The sequence below is a fragment of the Eucalyptus grandis genome, chromosome 5 (genome assembly GCF_016545825.1).
Source record: "Eucalyptus grandis isolate ANBG69807.140 chromosome 5, ASM1654582v1, whole genome shotgun sequence".
Classification (NCBI taxonomy): Eukaryota; Viridiplantae; Streptophyta; class Magnoliopsida; order Myrtales; family Myrtaceae; genus Eucalyptus; species Eucalyptus grandis.
The window spans coordinates 42,981,567-42,999,050 of NC_052616.1; the positions used below are offsets into that span (position 1 = coordinate 42,981,567).

The following is a 17,484-nucleotide window of genomic DNA, read 5'->3' on the forward strand; positions in this document are numbered from 1 at the left end:
TCCACATTTTGAACATCCTGAATACTTCTGAATTTCCTCTGAGAGTATAGACTAAGGTCTTCCTTATTGCATCATCAATGAAGATGAAAAAATATTTCTTACCACCATAAGAGAGTTGTTGTGTTTGCCCCACACATTAGTATGAACTAACTCTAACTTTTGACCTTTATTTTGTCACCCATTCAATTGAAAACCGACTGCCTTTTTCTTTTTTATATATAAATTCAATTGTCATAGAAATCCAACTCAACTTTTGGCAAACCTAGAAGTAATTTCCTTGAATTTAATTGCTTTCCACACTTCATCAAGATGTCCCAAATGATAATGCCAAAGAATAGACAAATTACCTGTAACCACTGTACTTACAACCATATCACTAAGTCATTTCCTCTAAAGTGATTCCGTGAAAAATATTTTTCAGAAATACAATATTTTTTTCCGAAATAAATTGAACCTAAATATTGAAAGGAAAAAGAATCTCACAATTTGCACGAGTTTCTCTCGTTTACTTGTGTGATCATTGAGATTATACATTGGCTCATTGAGTCCATAGAGAACAACGAGATAATAATAGCATGATAGATGAGTGATAATAATTTAGCGCAGGAGGAGACTATCATTATTTTTTTTTTTTTTGGACGGAATTGAATGAGTGGAAAAATCTTGGGAAGGTGGACCTTCGATGCAATCATTAATTTATTGAGACCGTAATGGCATGGCGTGGGTTCCGAGTGCCCTCAAGCACAAAAGAATTCAAATATATGAGGCAGAGGTGGGATCTCTCTTTTACCCTTGACTTCATGGGAAACATGTTAAGGTTTTATTAGATGACTGGTCAATCCTTGATTATTTTTATTCTTTTATTTCTCAAAATAAAAAAAAGAAAATAAATTCATTTGAACATTAGCTAATTTTTCTATTCATGGGAATAAATCGATGACCATGGAATAGATTTGGAACAGAAATAAGAAATTGAAAAAAAATTAATTTTTTGTTTTCGGGAACAATTTCTAAAAGCATATCATTTTTGTTTCGTTTCTTCTTCTTCCTCCTCTAACTAGTTGTAGGGCTCGCCAAAAAGGAAAAAAAGAAGAAAAATCTAAAAAAATTATTAAAAAAATTGAAAGAAATTTTACTTCATAAAAAAAAAATTGAGGATCGTACAAAATGCATTCCTATTCTTTTTCTATTTTGGGAATAAAAATTTTGTGCAATTACCAAACGTATTCGAATACTTAGAAATTTGTTTAGGGAGCAGAATAAAAAAAAACTATTTTCGAGTGCAAATTATTTCTGGAAATAGAATGATTACCAAATACATCCTAAGACTCTTAAATAATCTCTCCACTCTTTAGTAAGTCTCATATGAAGTAATTGGATAATGGATATCACCTTTTTCGCAATCTCTATGTTAATCATGCGTATCCATGTTTGGACATATACAATTATTTATTGAAATAACATTGTTCTATATGGTCAATATGTCATTTGATAACTTCTCATCATAAGTTGCCAAAGGTATGTCTAGAGCGTGTAGAGCTAATCTTAAATCTCACAAAGGCATAGGTTTTTTTATACAGTTTCCGCATTAGGATGGGTTCTATCCATTGAGACATAAGTCTTTTATTTGATGGAAAACATTTAGGCGACGGAGCTAAAGTGTGGAGGAATAGTGGTGGCATGTACATTTGACCATCGGATAGTTGATGCCTACTCGGTCAATATGTTCATGGTGTTTTGGGCAGAAACGGCTTGCTCTGCTGCACCCATTTCCCTCCCTCCTTCCTTCCATCTCTCTCTTATCAACCCAAGCCATCCGCTCTGCTTTGACCTTGCTCTAGACCGCATGTACATCCCGGTCTCCGCATTGTACCCACCTCCCAAACACAAGCTGCAAGTGTATGAGCAATGCGAGACGGTGACATTGAGGGACAATGACTGCCTGTACTATGTGACCACTACCAAGCTAAGTGAGTTACAGCAGAGTGCCTACTCCAATGGAAGCAAGAGGACTAAGTTGGAATTGTTCAGCGCTTTCCTTTGGAGGATGGTGGCTGAATCCTCCTTGGTTGTTGATAATGATGACAACAAGACAATGTCAAGGATGGGGATCATGGTGGACGGCAGGTGTAGGTTGATGAGTCAGGGCGAGGACGACAAGCCCACACCCATGTCATCCTACTTTGGGCACATGCTGTCAGTGCCATTCGGAGAGAAGAGGGCGAGGGAGGTGGTGGAGAAGCCATTGAGCTGGGTGGCAGATGTGGCGCACAAGTTTGTGGAGAGGGCGGCAACGAAGGAGCACTTTCTGGACTTGGTAGATTGGGTGGAAGAACACCGGCCAGTGCCAGCATTGGCAAGGATATTTTGCAAGCCCAGCAGTGAGGTGGAGGAGGAAGGGTCGACGGCACCCGTGGTGTCATCTGGACAGATATTCCTAGTGAACGGGATGGACTTCGGGTTGGGGAAGCCAGTGCTGGGGTCCTACCACTTCCCATGGGGAGGCAAGGCTGGGTACGTTATGCCCATGCCCAACCCACTCTCCAACGGGGATTGGGTGGTCTACCTTCACCTCCCCAAGTCTCAAGTAGCCTTCATTGAGTCCCACCCTCCCACCGTCTTCAGGCTGTTGACCCCTCACCATCTTAACCTCCTTTGGTTCTTCTTGTTCTTCTTCTGTGAGTATCGTTAACGTGCCTCATCAGCATTGTCGATTGTTGTTGTTTGTCCTATTAAATTAAAACCTGATGTTTCTTGTGTGTTTTCTTCTCGTCCATCCAGTCCCTATGATTTAATCAATCCGAGGCATACGTCTTCTTTCTAATTGCAAGGTGTCTCGCTTGCTTAGTCTTGCAATGTCATTAGCAATTGACGAATGCGAGCATTTCGAGTCGCTCATTACATGTGAATGTGACATAAATGTTGTATACAGGGGAGTAACTTTTCCTTGCACCACATGATAATTACGACCAAATATACAAATTCCATATTTTGTGTATCATATAGAATTTCGATTGATAGTTACATTGAACATTTTTATATAGTTTAGGGACTATATCGAATAAGTACCAAAAGTTCATGGACCATCAATTGCAAATTAACATGTCATTTACATATAAAGAGAGATACACAATATCACCATCGTTATATTTGCGAAAATAAACACAATGGTCAACCTCACAATGAGCAAATCCGTTTTCTTCTATAAAACCATCAATTAAATACCATTGTTGCGGAGCTTGTTTCAAGCTATCGAAGCTTTTCTTCAAGCGACATACCATGTGCTCATTATGTCTGACTTCAAATGTCATGCCCCGATCCTCAAGTGCACGCACATCCCTCTTTGTTTGGTAAAAATTTTGCGACTTCACAGAACAAGTCACTGACCCTTTCTTTTTATTGCACTCGCGGAAGCGAATAATAAATCCCCTGACAGTAATCATCTTAGGATAGAAAAGCAGGACAATAGATTTTCAAACAAACGTTCTTTTATATACGCACCGAGTTAAATACAAAAGTCTACATCCACAAGACTTCAGATAATTGACTTTTGAAAGGGAATTGTCCTATTACATACTAGTCGGACACATACGCCGATCCTTTGGAATCTACCTCCACCGAGTCCAGGGCTTCCATTTCTTCCCCAACACCACCTAAGGACCTGAAATGGTTATTTAATAACTAGTGAGACAATGTTTGAGCAAGTCCACCCTCTAAACACTGTTTAGGAGGATAATATGCCTAAGACGTCTTAACCACACAATCATACAATCATAAAGGCTTACATTGGCCTTAGTTCCGTCCTGCAGGTCAGCACAGTTCATATCACAATCATGTGTATATAGCAAATTCACACACTAATTTGGAACGTCCAAACTAAACATTACTCACACGAGCAAGAATCACAATTTAGTCACTACTCACACGGGCAAGAAATACCGGTACATATCGAAGCAAAAATTATCAACACACGCCGATCCATCAATTCAACTTAACATGCGTTCCAATTAATTAACTATTACTACCCACACGTGCAGTTTTATCCGACACACATCGGTAAAGACTAATAATTACCAGCACATGCCACGAAAGGGTAAAATCCACCAACACACGCCGGGGCAGAGTACTAACTATCGACACATGTTGGGGACAAATAATAACTACTGACACATGCTGAGAACGACTAATAACTACCGATACACGCTGGGAAAGATAATAATTACCGACACATGCCGGGGTTAGGTAATATCCACCGACACACGCCGGGATTAAATAATAACTACCGATACACGCCGGGAAAGACTAATAACTATTAACATCCACCAACACACGCTGGGGACGGGTTCTCTTAACTATTAACGTCCAGCAACACATGCTGGGGACGGATTTTCTTAACTATTAACGTTCACCAACATATGATGGGGATTGATTCTCTTAACTTTCACATCATCATCAAGAATAATCTCTAGGCATGGCACAAACGAACCTTATATCATCAATTATGCACTTTCTAGCAATCAAAGCCTCAAGAACCATCACCAAGTCATAACTATCCATAATTGGCAGAATAGGCCCACTCGCACATTTCCAAGTTTAAATCCAAAAACCCAATCGAACAAGTTTGAAAAATTCCTAAATTTGAATATGTTATAATAAACACATAAAGAAAAATTTCATATAGACAACTTAACCCAGATCCGCGTACATTCGGCCCAGTAAATCGCTCAATCCAATACAAAACTGTGTCTGTTTTCTAGAAAGTCTGTTTTCCGAAATTAGTTTGGTTCAAGGTCTAAACCATGTCCATTTGATATGAAATTTGAGTATGTTAAAATAGAAAATATGAAAAACAAATTTTGTGAAGAAACCACGTTGAAATTAGAACCCTAAGAGTTGATAAAAACCCCTAGAATCCTAAAAGATCACCAAATCTAGCGAAAACTGAGGTTCTGTTTGAAAATGACGCAGCTGATATCTCCTTATTTTAGATCCCTAAAAATCTTGAGAAAAATATATGTTGTATCTTAGGATGTCTTGACCATTTCTCAAGGAGACATCAATCTCAAATTCGCCACGCATTTAGATCCAAAAAAATGGCAAATGTCAAGGGTCTAGAGATCCGAACTGCAGGAATTCCACTGGATTCAATTAATCCATCATCAATTGTATAAATCTCACTAATTATGTTACACTCATCCATTCTAAGGCTAGTCTAACTATCCTAGCTTATTACTAATCCAAGAATTATATTTTCCAAGAATTATATTTTCTAGGAAACAAAAGAGCTTAAAGAGATAATATTGTCACCTAGCACGAACTCTCCCCAGCCTATACCAATCACAACTTTGGCATTTTAAATAAATCATTTAGACATACAATTTAACTTATTTTGGAGGTGTCACTGATCTTTTATGCTTAAGATGAGAAGCTCCAGTCAGCATATAAGCAAGCTTGAATTTCTGAATTCGGTGGTCAAAGAATGGCTAAAAGGAGACATGAGGAAATGAAGGGCGTAATTAATGACACGCAAGAGCATATTTGCGCTTGGGCATTATGAGAAGCGTAGGCTGAGTAGGTATCAAACGAAGAGTCGTTTTTCTTGAGGAGGTTAACGAATGAACGGACAGGGAAGCACGCGATAGAGGGAGATAGAAAAGGGTGAGTGCGCACGTGGGGGAACAGAAAAGAAGAGCAAAGAAGCATGTCACAGGCAAGAAGAAAGCAAGGTCCAGAGGGAATATTTGCTCAGCTACGAATCGGAAATTGACCGTGAATTATAGAGGGGGGAATTTCGGGAGAAAAAGAGAGGAGAGAAAAGGAGGATTCATTTGAATATACAGATACACGACGTGATTCACTCTCTCCCAGGTTAGATGGCTACACGAATTGCTAGAGGCAATGGCACATTGGAACAAAGAGGAGAACCCATGAGTAACTAAAGATGATCACCTGTTTCCATCCGTCGATTGCGTTTATCCTCTTTGATCACTAGTCCATCTTGACTGCCGCAATTATTGTCGTAAATTCTGTCTTGGCTGCTGTTCTAGTCAGCAATGCCGTCACCCACTTTCCGTGATGGCATTGCTTGATGGAATAATTTGAATTTGAAATACTAGCAACTCACACATCTCAAGAAAGCGAAGGAGACAAGATGGATTTTTATTTATTTATTTCACCTTATTAGAAACGGTTCACAACCACCGAGAGTTGTCAATGTGTCGAAAAGGTACGTGTGGCTCGAAGAAAATCAATCATGGGTCAATTGCACCAAATTTTTAAAAGCTACCCGGTAGGCAAGGTCACACTAAAAGCACGTTTGATTAAAATTAACCGCGAATTTGAATTTGATTTCAGAAATTGAAGGTCTTATCGCATCACGAGTCATTCTAGGAATGTTGGCTCACTTTTGAGGAAATTCCGGCAAGTTCAGGATTTTTACGGAAAATCGTTTTGGATGAATCGGAAAATGAATGGAAATTCAAATTAGCCAATTTGAAGGGATTTTTGGCATCTGGTGTAAGTGAATTGGTGATATGGAATTTCGTGGGCTTTTTCCGCATCAAATCAGACCCCAATCGGAGAAGTTTGTTCGAAAATTGGATTCCGAGAAAACGAAAAGAAATTCGGATTTGAAGGAATTCGTGGAATAAAGGGACCGTCTTATCTTGGTCTTCGTTTAGACTTCAAATTGCACATTTGGCAAAGAAATTGGCCCTAGGATGACCAATTGGCAAGGTGTTTTGAAGTTAATCAAGACTATAATTTTGTTTTAATCTTTTTCTTCCTTCTTCCCTTGGTCTCTTGCCCCTTCATGTAAACCTTCGGCTGCATATTATTTCTTCCTTTTTACTTCTCTCTCCACATTTTCTTTCCCCCCCACGCACGCACATCCCCTCCCTCTCAGCCGCACATTTTTTTTCTCTCTCTCTCAAATTGTTGCCCCCACCGACGGTCCCTCTGCAAAATTCAACCTCACTTTTATGTTTGACCAAGCCTTCACTTATCCAATAATTAAATACCTCTCTCTCTCTCTCTCTCTCTCTCTCTCTCGGCTGCGTGGACGAGCTCCCCATGCCGTTTTCTACTTTGCTTCCTCCTACTCATCTCTCATTTTATTCATTTTTGCTGCACGTGGGCTGCTCCTAGAAGAGAACCACCGTCCCTCATCCCCACCGACAGCCTTCTACCCCTTCTCTCCACACCAGCGTCACTTGTGGACTTCCTGTTGTTGTGACATCTCAGATTTTCAGTCCTCTTTCCTATTGAATAAATCAGGCATTTCATTGACACGCTTATAGAGTTTTTCTTAGAGCTGATCACTCTTGAGATAACTAGGCTATTCAGAAAAGCTATTAAGGAATTTTAAGGCAATAGACTTGAGAATTCGACTAGAAATCAACTTCTCGACCATGCTCATCTTTAGAGGCCATTACGGCACAGTATAAAATCAAATTGAGATTAGAGAAAGGTCGATTCGACTGAGATGTGTGACTAATCATGGGTGACACCACTAAATTGGAAAATTCTCATCGACTGGCCCTAGACTGATTTTTCTGTCGTTTTGGTACCCTGTGTCCGTATTTAAATCGTCGAGATTTTCATGACAACCGAGAGTAGCCAATGAATTGAATGCGTTCATTGTAGCTCAAAGAAAATCAACTTCGGGTCCTTTGCACTAAAAATCTCTGAAAACTACGAGGTCACGCTAAAAATGCGCCGAATGGAAATTAACCATGAATTCGAATCCAATTTCAGAAATTGAAGATTCTGTCATGTCACAATAAATTCTAGGAACGTCGACTCGCTCTCAGAAGATTTTTCTGTAACCCGAGATTTTTTAGGAAAATGCACCATTCCAAGGTTGTGAAGAGAGCCTTGTTGGCTGAATTGCAACTAAGGGGGAAGGCCATGGCTGGAAATGGTCAAGGGAGACCATTAAATAGAAAAACTTGGCCAAATGGGGCCCTTGTCCCCCTCATCCTCTTCCTCTCTCCCTCCCATAGCAGCCGGCGACAAGCTCCTTTCCTACCCTCCATTTGCGCCGTGAGAAAACCAGCAAGCTAGAGCAGAACTAGCTACAACCGTCGCACGCCAGGACCACCTGCACCGTCCCCGTTCTTCCACCATTTGCTACCCTAACCGACCACGACACCCTCCGCCCCGCCTCCTCGAGCCTCCGCCTATCTTGCCGTTCTAGTAGTCTGTTTTGTAGCCTAGTTGGCTGCCGTGAGTCCCTCCAGCCACCCTAGGCCCCTGTCCGACCGTCCCTTGCCTCGTCGAACCACCCGCCTGCCTTTGCCGGCCTTGCTTTGCCTGAACCAGCTCGTGTTCTCTCTGTTTGCAACTTAAATCAGAAGCTAGTTTTATGGGTTTCACAACAGCTTTAAGGCTCACTTAGGAGGTGTTCCGGGTCTTGAAATCTAGGCCCGCTTTGGAGAAAAGCAACCTCTATGCCGTTCTCGTCAGTTTGATCTGACCCGCGCATTAATCAAGTAAGTTTTGCTCACTAACCCCTTATTAGTATGCTAATGATGCTTAGGGGTTAATTAGATTCGATTAAGTGCAATTAGGTGGATATATTAGATTAGAGTAATCAAATTAGAGACTTATGAATGCATGTTAGGCAAATGGTTGGTGTAGTTAGCAAGGAAATAGGTCCTAGTATTTATTGAGCGAGTCTCAGTAATTTTCCGGGTGAGTCTCGGCTTCCAATTAGGGGGCCTAAATATGATTTATTGCATTTATTTAATAATTTTTGTAATTAATTAATTAATTATTTATTTTAAGGAAATTAGGCTGGGATAGTCGACGACCGAAATTTTATGCTGATTATTGTGGTGCAGTCCGTTTATTTATTTGAACGCTAAATCGTGCTGAATTGAATTAATGATAATTTTAGGATTTTATTCCTAATTTATTCAATTTCAGAAATTGATTGGAAAATGACTGAACGTGGGTCTATAGCGCCAATAATATTTTGATAGGTTATATCTATAAAGTGGTGAGAAAGAAAGTCGTATTATGTGGCTCGGAGACCAAGAAGGTCATCTTGGAGAATGCACATGACTTATAGATTTAATATAAAGTAATGAGAAAGAGAGTTGTAATACGTGGCTCGAATACCTAGAGTATCGTCTTGGAGAATGCACGTGACTCGTTGATTAAATAAATCACATGTGAATAGCATGTGGCTCGGTGATTAGTACGTCACCTTAGAGAATGCACGTGGCTCGGTGATTAAGTACGTTGCCTTAAAGAATGCACGGGGCTTGGTGATTAGACATGTCACCTTAAAGAACGCATGTGAGTCGGTGACTAAGTATGTTGCCTTAGAGAATGCACGTGGCTCAGTGACTAGATGTATACCGTTGGGGAAAATGAATAGTATGGATTAAAATGACCAGGAAATGGTTTGAATGACATGTAATCAACTAGGTCGATTGGTCAATGATTCGATTTAATTGAGTGATGTGATGTAATCGTGTATATTTGATATATATACTGACTTGCAGGAAGGAACTGAGGCCATGGTAAGTCCTTTGACTCGTGTTGTGCTTAGGCAGCTTCTAGAGTGTATTGGCTTCCTAATCAGGTCTTAGGGGGTAGAACTTGCTGAGATGTAATCTCATCCCGGTTGTGGGATAACATTTCACGTCTCTAGATGGCAGCACCTCCACCTCCTTGTCCTCCCATGAACTTTGGTATACCCAAAGAAGTCACCGAGATAGAAACTCATTTCCCAATTCACCCCCACCCGGAAGGACTAGAGTACATTTTAGGTAAGTCAACCGTCTGGGTTGATGTGGGTAAAGATGCCTTGAGGGCCCACGAGTATTAGTCGTGGTATCGCGAATATCATGATGGGCGAAGGGAAGGTCCCATGCCAGAGGGTGATGTACCTCTGTCCATTTTAGAGGAAGCATTCGAAGAAGGGACTGTGGATCCCAAGGACAGAGTGGTAATCGATGCCAAAGACCGTAAGCTCAAGAGTGACCCCGACTCTCCCAAGCAATTAGCAGTAGACTCTAGCTGGAGCATGCTAGAAAGAGAGGTTGAACAAGAAGAGGTATACCAGAAGAGAACTGGGAGGAGCTTGAGGAGGAGGAGCCTGAGAAGGAAGAACCCGAATAGGAGGACCCTAATGAGGAACCGGTGGAGGAGTCTGAGGAGGATCCCGAGAATGGTCTGGAGTATGACCCGGATGAAGATTGAGACCTCACCCTATTTTGCAAACCCCAAGTTGGGATCCAATGTGTGATAGATCTGGCTTGTTAATAGTATTGTAATATATACTATGAGGTTTGTTTGTATAAAAGTGTGGTTATAGTTTTTCAGTTGTGAAAAATATAGCCCTACTTTTCTATCCCATTTTTTTTTATTGTCTAGTTATTATTTTATCTGCTTCCGCATGCGTATTAAAATGAAAGGGTCGGCGATGTGTCTTAGGACGTCGCTATTAATCAACCAAGGTGAGGGATGGGTGCGTGCCAGAGGATCAGGGCATGACAGTTGTTGACTGAAGCAGCGCCGCGTGTCCTCTTCTCTCCATGTAGCTCTCCACCGAATGTCGCAGCTCCCTTCTCTTCATGCAGGATCCCACCGAAGCATCCCATTCGGTCATCACCAGCAGCATCTCTCCACCGCCTCTCCTTTGATTCTTGTTTGGCCGAACGTCTTCAGCAAGTCAAATCCAACGAAGCCGAAGCCGTTTCTTCGGCTGATTTGTGGACCACTAGCAGCGACGCCACCGGTCCCCTCCTCATACGCGAGCCGAGCTGCCTAGCAGCGCAAGAAATGAGCTAGATCACCACCGGTTTTTCAGCTAGGGCAGAAAGTTGCATGGCCGATTTCGGGCCCGTCCAAACCCCCACTGATGCGGCCGCTTTAGGGATGATTTGACTTTAGATGGATGAAGAGATGCCAAAGAAAGTCTCAAGTGGGAATAATTTTTCAGCATCTACATCGTTGTCCCAAGCACCAAAGTCATTCTCAATCATACATCCACATCATGATGCAACAATTCCATAATTCAATTTAAAAACACGTTGATGTCAGTACAATCCAGGGACTCAACCGTCAATCGAATAAATCCTTAGTCATTTCTTATCCTTTAGAGTAATATAAACTCACTAGTGCTGATATTAGATCAACTATAAAAGGAATCTCATATTCTAGGCCCTAAATTAGCCTTAAAAGGTGTTATGCGCGCCTTTAGAAATGGCATTTGTTATCTAGGTAAACATGTTTAAAAAATTATGAAACTTTAATATAAGGTAGACAAGACCTAGAGGGACATTTTTCAGCGAAGGACCCAAAGTTCGTTTCAACTCTTATAGTTCTAAATAACTTTCATGAAGGATGCATGTTAAGATTATTTGACTGAAAATTTGTGGAAAATGGAAAGCAAAAAGAGGTTGGCTCAGCGACCTCGAAAATAGATTTCTAATCCTTTAGTTTTCAAATGTATTTTTGTTGTATGAAGTCCTAAAATTCGGATATTAAAGTATGTTCTAGAACGGCCAAAAATGGACAATTTTTGTGAAGAATACCCCTGAAATTCACATCATACAAGTCAATACAAAATTAGCAAAAGTTTAGGGTTGGGCTAAATTGAATCTGTCCTCAATCCCAGCACTAATTTCACCCAGAAATTCAACTACCAGCCCTCGTACGTGGTAAATATTAACCGTCCATGTTCCTACGACCTAACTCCAAGCTCGACTACTTCGAACTCGACAATGTAGCTAGGTAACATAATTGAAACTTTTGATAAAATGAGGATCTAAACAACGTTCATGAATTTTTAGGAAATCATCCTCATCACACATAATCGGTTGACATAGGATAGAACAGGAGATATCTACTTGCCTTGGGTCCTTGTGGATTGTGGTGGCGGTTCGGCAGGACGATGGGGTGGCTGATGGTGGTGACGTGCATGGTTGCGACAGAAAGGGAAGCTACTAGTGGTTGCAAGTTGCAATGGTGCGCTGGACAAAGGCTTGGGGGAGAGAGCATGACCGTGAACTGAGGAGGGGCGGTCTTCGCTAGCTTCTAGCTTGCTAGCATAGACATGCGGAGGGCAATTGAAGATGAGTGTGAGGTTAACTGGGAAGTCACAATAGAAGAGAAATAGGGAGGGGGCATGTAGCGTCTGAAGAGGGATTAAGGAAGCAGCTTTTGCTCCGAGCGAGGATGGGTAGAGTTTTTGTTATACTCTGTTTCTGCCTTTTTGCTACTGTTCTGGAGTTGGACAGCACCGTTGCTCGAGTTGGTCGTCGTGATTGACTTGAGCAGCATTGCTACTGGTGGCAAGTGGAAGAAGGGCCAACTGGTCAGTCGTGTCTTGTAGGGATGCGGTTAGGTGGTAGCATGCGGAGGTGCCAAGTTGGTGAGCTAGCGTGGCATTGTTGTGGCGGTGCGGTGGTGGTTAGCCAGTACCGGAAACAACTAACGCAAGGCACGATGGATTCGATTTTGAAATTCAATAGTGGGCTTGGCAATTACGAGGTGACGGTAGGACCTGGTGGCTTGTTTTAATGCCGGTTTAAGACAGCACTAAGTGAGGTAGTGGTGGTGGCGCGTTGCGACAATGTCAACTTGACAGACTGAGGCGTCTTGATGGTGCCGAAGGCGAGCTTACTTGCGCCACATGATTCATCAAGTATTAGAGGCTTGTTGTTTTGTCGAGTGAAATCTTGGATGCTACACTCCACATCCCATGACTATGCATCACCACAACATTGACAATTCTTTTATGCAATTTCCAATTTTCATAAAAAAATGTGCAATGAGGCACAAATAATTCGGGTTTTGAATGGAACTTCATGTATCGGTCATGAGTGTGATCCTAAATTAAAGAAAAAATATCATCTTAAACAGGAAACCTGACCAAGGAGGTATGGTAGCAACCTTTGGATGTGAAGAGTGGGAGATAACCTTAGAGACAAGAGTCGTAGCATAGGGAAATCATATAAGTATACTTTATTTTCTCCAAGGAGAATATATTAGTGATATGGTTGTAAGTATAGTTGTTACAGGTAATTTGTCTACTCTTTGGCATTATCATTTGGGACATCTTGATAAAGTGTGTAAAGCAATTAAATTCAGGGAAATTACTTCTAGGTTTGCCAAAAGTTGAGTTGGATTTTTATGAGAAGTGGATTTATAAAAATAAAAAAAAAGGCAATTGGTTTTCTATTGAATGGGTGACAAAATAAAGTCGAAAGTTAGAGTTACTTCATACTAATGTGTGAGGCAAACACAACAACTCTCTTATGGTGGTAAGAAATATTTTGTGATCTTCATTGATGATACAATAAGGAAGACTTGGGTCTATGCTCTCAGAGGAAATTCAAAAGTATTCGGGATGTTCAAAATGTGGAAGACCACGGTAGAAAAAGAGATAGTTCATCCAATCAAAGCTTTGAAGTTTGATAATAGTGGTAAATACATGAGCAAGGAATTTGCAGAATACTTGAGCCAAGAAGGCATACAGCGGTTGAAGACTATTCCTAGAACCCCTCAAGAAAATGATGCAGCTAAGAGGATAAACAGAACCCTTATATAAAGTGTGAGATGCATGAGGCTACACATGCGTCTCTTACTACACTTATAAGCTATTATAGTTAATGCGGCTGTTTACATTATCAACCGGAGTCCATCTACTGTGTTGGATGTAGAAATACTACAAGTGCAGTGGTCAAGTAAAAAAGTTAATTATTCATATCTACTAGTGTCTTGTTGCATTGCATATGATATGATTGATACAGAAGATAGAGGAAGAAGCTTGATGCTAAGTCCTAGAAGTACGTCTTTATTAGATACAGTGATGATGAGTATGGCTATAGGCTTAGGGATTATGAGAATAACAAAGTCATCTGCTGACCAAATGTGGTATTCCACGGAAAAAAAAAACATACAAAGATCGTTTGATAGAGCATGAGAAGGCAGTAGAACTAGAATATTTTGAGCTGGACACAATGTACGGGAATATGATTCCAGCAAATTAGAGTGCAGTTGAGGGAGAGGTTAAATATGAGCCTATTACCAATAAGGAGGTCGTTTAAGAGGAACACAGTGACTTGGAGTAGACTAACAACCTTGAAGAACTTGTCTTGAGGAAGTCTACACATGTGAGAAAGTCAAAGGTAATTTTGATTCACTAGCAAATATTATTTTGAGCCATGTCTAATATATAGATTTAGGAGAGTGGGAGACTTTTGATGAGGCAAAGAAAAAGACATCACACATGCAGTGGAAGCATGCTATGAAAGACAAGGTGGGCTCGTTACTTCAGAACAAAACATGGGAGTTGACCAAGTTGCCTAAAAGTAAAAAGGCCTTACTAAACAAGTGAGTGTATAGGATTAAAAATGAAGCAATTGGTGGTATTAGATACAGGGCGAGACATGTGGTCAAGAGCTTTTCTAAAAAAGAATGGATTGACTACACCAAGATATTTTCACCAATAGTTAAAATGACATAAATCAGAGTTCTACTGAGTATAGTTGTAGTGGAGGATCTTCATCTTGAGCGATTAAATGTAAAAATGGCATTTTTACATGGTGACCTAGATTTAGACTTATATGGCGCAATCTAATGGTTTTGATGTGACATCCTGATTTTTCAGGTTCTCATTTCGATTGGATAAGTTGGGTCTTTTATCGACATGCCTATAGTGCTTTTCTTTTAGATGGTCACTCATTAGATAACTAAACTATTAGGGAAAGTTATTAAGAGATTTGAATGTAATAGACTTGAGGATTCGACTAGGAATCAGTTGCTCGACCGTGCTCATCTGCCGAGATCATTACAGCACATATATAAATCGATTAGAGATCATAGATATGTCAGTTTGACCGAGATAAGTGGTTAAATGTGGATGATCCCACTAAATTGCAAAATTCTCATTGACCGACACTAGTTTGATTTTTCTGTCATTTTGGTACCCAGTATCCGTATTTGAAACCTCAAGATTTTCACGACAACCAAGAGTCGCCAATGTGTCGAATAGGTTCATTGTGGCTCGAAGAAAATCGACCACGGGTCATTTGCTTTGAAAAGTTTTGAAAGCTACCTGATAGCCTAGGTCACGCTAAAATCGCGCTAGATTGAAATTAACTACAAATTTGAATATGATTTTAGAAATTTAAAGTTTTATCATGTCACAAATCATTTTAGGAACGTTGACTCAGTTTCCGAAGATTTTTCTGAAACCCGAGATTTTTTGGGAAAAAGTCGGCCTTGGGCTGTTTTTGTCCGAGAAAAAGCTGGGGATTGTTTTTGATCACACAATTTGGATGCAAGGTGGATCAATTGGTGAGGAAAAATTCTAAATTGAATATTGACTTGACAACGGAATTTATTGAGGCCATATGGGATTGAATTGAAGAGGAAATCAAGTCTAATTGAGAGGGATTTGTAACAAATTCGTATGCCCCCCTTTGCCCACACCTTTGGACCCTCTCAAGCTTCTAGATGAAGGCCTTGGTGGCTGATTAGTGCCTAAGGAAGCCATACTTAGCTGAGGGTGAGTCAAAAGGGGACAATTGAATGGAAAAATTGGCCATGGTGGCCTCCTCTTGCCTCCTCTCTTCCTCACCAAGTAACCGGCGAACCTCCTCTCCATTCCTCTCCATTTCGATGCTCCTCAGCCCGTAGAGAAGCCCCAAAGACAGCCAGCAAGCCGCCGCACCACCGCCTGAACCGGAGCCCCCGTTGTTTGCCACTTTCGCCCGCGCCGTTGGCTGCGGCACCACCGCCCACCGACGCTCCTGTTTCCCAGCCGCCTGTTCGCCATCCCGTGTGCTGCTAGGGCCGTGTGGAGCTCAGCCGGAGCTCTTGCTGCTGCTGTGAACCACCCCTCCAAGCCGCCTAAGCCCCATCGGTCCACCGTTGTCCTCATCGCACCGAAACAACTTCATTTCTTCTATTTTGTAGCCCTAAACAGAAGCGGAAGTTGTGGCTTTTCCAGCACCACCTAGGCCCGATTTGAAGGTGTTCCAAGCCTTGAAACCTAGGCCCGCTTTGGAGAAAGTCAGCCCTTGTTGCGTTCCCGTCAATTTGAACCGACCAGCTTCGCCGAACAATAAAGAAAAATATTTTCCTACCGAAGTTTAAATTAAGGAAAATGATTTTCTTTTTGAAAATTCGGAAAACATATTATAAAATATGACTAAATACCATAACTTGAATCAAACAACGTGAACCACTCTGGATCAAACCCATCGAGAGTGTCGGACCACATGGTCTTCAACTCGAAGCTTGTACGTTGGCTGTTGAAGTTTTTGAATTTGCAGGCCCTGTCGACACGTTAAGCATGTGAGACCAGCTTCTAGCCTTCTTTGTTTTATTTTTTGTACGGAATGGACATTTTCCTTGTTCTTGCCATACGAAAGATATGCTCTAAGTAACCAAATATTAGCAACATCAAGTGGACATGCGGGGTTCGTTCTCTCTCTCTCACCGGAGAACCCGTCACGATTGAGCCGTCGACGACGGCGCCAGTTTTGGCGGGATCGAAGAGGGTGGAGTCGCATCCGGGTCCGCGTGCGGCCGGACCATCGTCGTCGGCTCGGGGACTGGGTTGCGGGCGGCTGCAGAGGTAAGGCTGAGCAGCGGCGCGTGGGTTCATTCTGTGAGTCTTTGGAAACTCGATCGGCGAGAAGGAAGAGGCGGGGAAGAAGAAGAAAGGCGGGAAGAAGGGAGGGTCGGGCGAGGCGGGTCCGCGAGGTTCGGCCGGAGGATCGACGAGGACGAGGTCGACCGGTTCGGGGCTTGATCTCCGTGAGCCACGGGTGCGCGGTCTGCGATTTCGAGTGGGTCGTCTCGGGGTCCTAGTGCGCCTGCTGTTCTCCGGGGTTTGGGGCCTTGCTTTGGGGTAATTGAGCGACCGGTGACTCTCTTCAAAACCCCTCTTCTCAGAGCCTGGTACGGTTTCTCTTTTGGACTTCGATGGCTGAATGTGGTTAGGGTTTCGCTCGGTATTTTGCTGCTGATGCGCCTTCTGCTGTTCTGATGGAATCTGCAATATTTCGGGCCCATAATGGAGGGGAAGGGCCTAGTTCTCGCAACTCTTCTCCTCCTGGTCTTGGTTTTCCTACCTTACAAGAAGCTTTGAATGTGAACCTTGGTCGTAAGGATCCGGCTCCTGCTGGGTTGAAGGAGAAATCTGAATTGTTGAAACCCCCTCGTTTTCCTGCTGGTCAGCATGCTAGAAGCAGGGGGAGATCGCAATCTAAACGGCCTCAGCCTAGGGGTCAATAAAAAATTCCGAATAACCGCACTTGGGCGGCTGTAGCGAGAGTAATGACAAAAGGGTATGACTTGGATTATTCCCCTCCAACTATTATCAATAACAAACCTATGGTCCAAATGAATGACTCGGATGTAGAAGCTGCTAATCCTATGGTTTATGATTATCTCATGGGCTACTTTATAGGCAGACGTCTACCTTTCAGAGTCACAGAGATGGCTCTCAAGAAG

At 41.9% G+C, this 17,484-nt stretch overlaps 1 protein-coding gene across 1 annotated transcript; it reads left to right on the forward strand.

Moving 5' to 3' along the window:
• Positions 1 to 715: 715 nt before the first annotated feature.
• Positions 716 to 2,692, forward strand: LOC104429611 (coniferyl alcohol acyltransferase-like). Its single transcript, XM_039313731.1, has 3 exons — positions 716 to 772; positions 1,646 to 1,899; positions 1,930 to 2,692. The coding sequence occupies exons 1-3, from the start codon at positions 716 to 718 to the stop codon at positions 2,690 to 2,692; spliced, it is 1,074 nt and encodes a 357-aa protein (XP_039169665.1).
• The last annotated feature ends 14,792 nt before the right edge of the window (positions 2,693 to 17,484 follow it).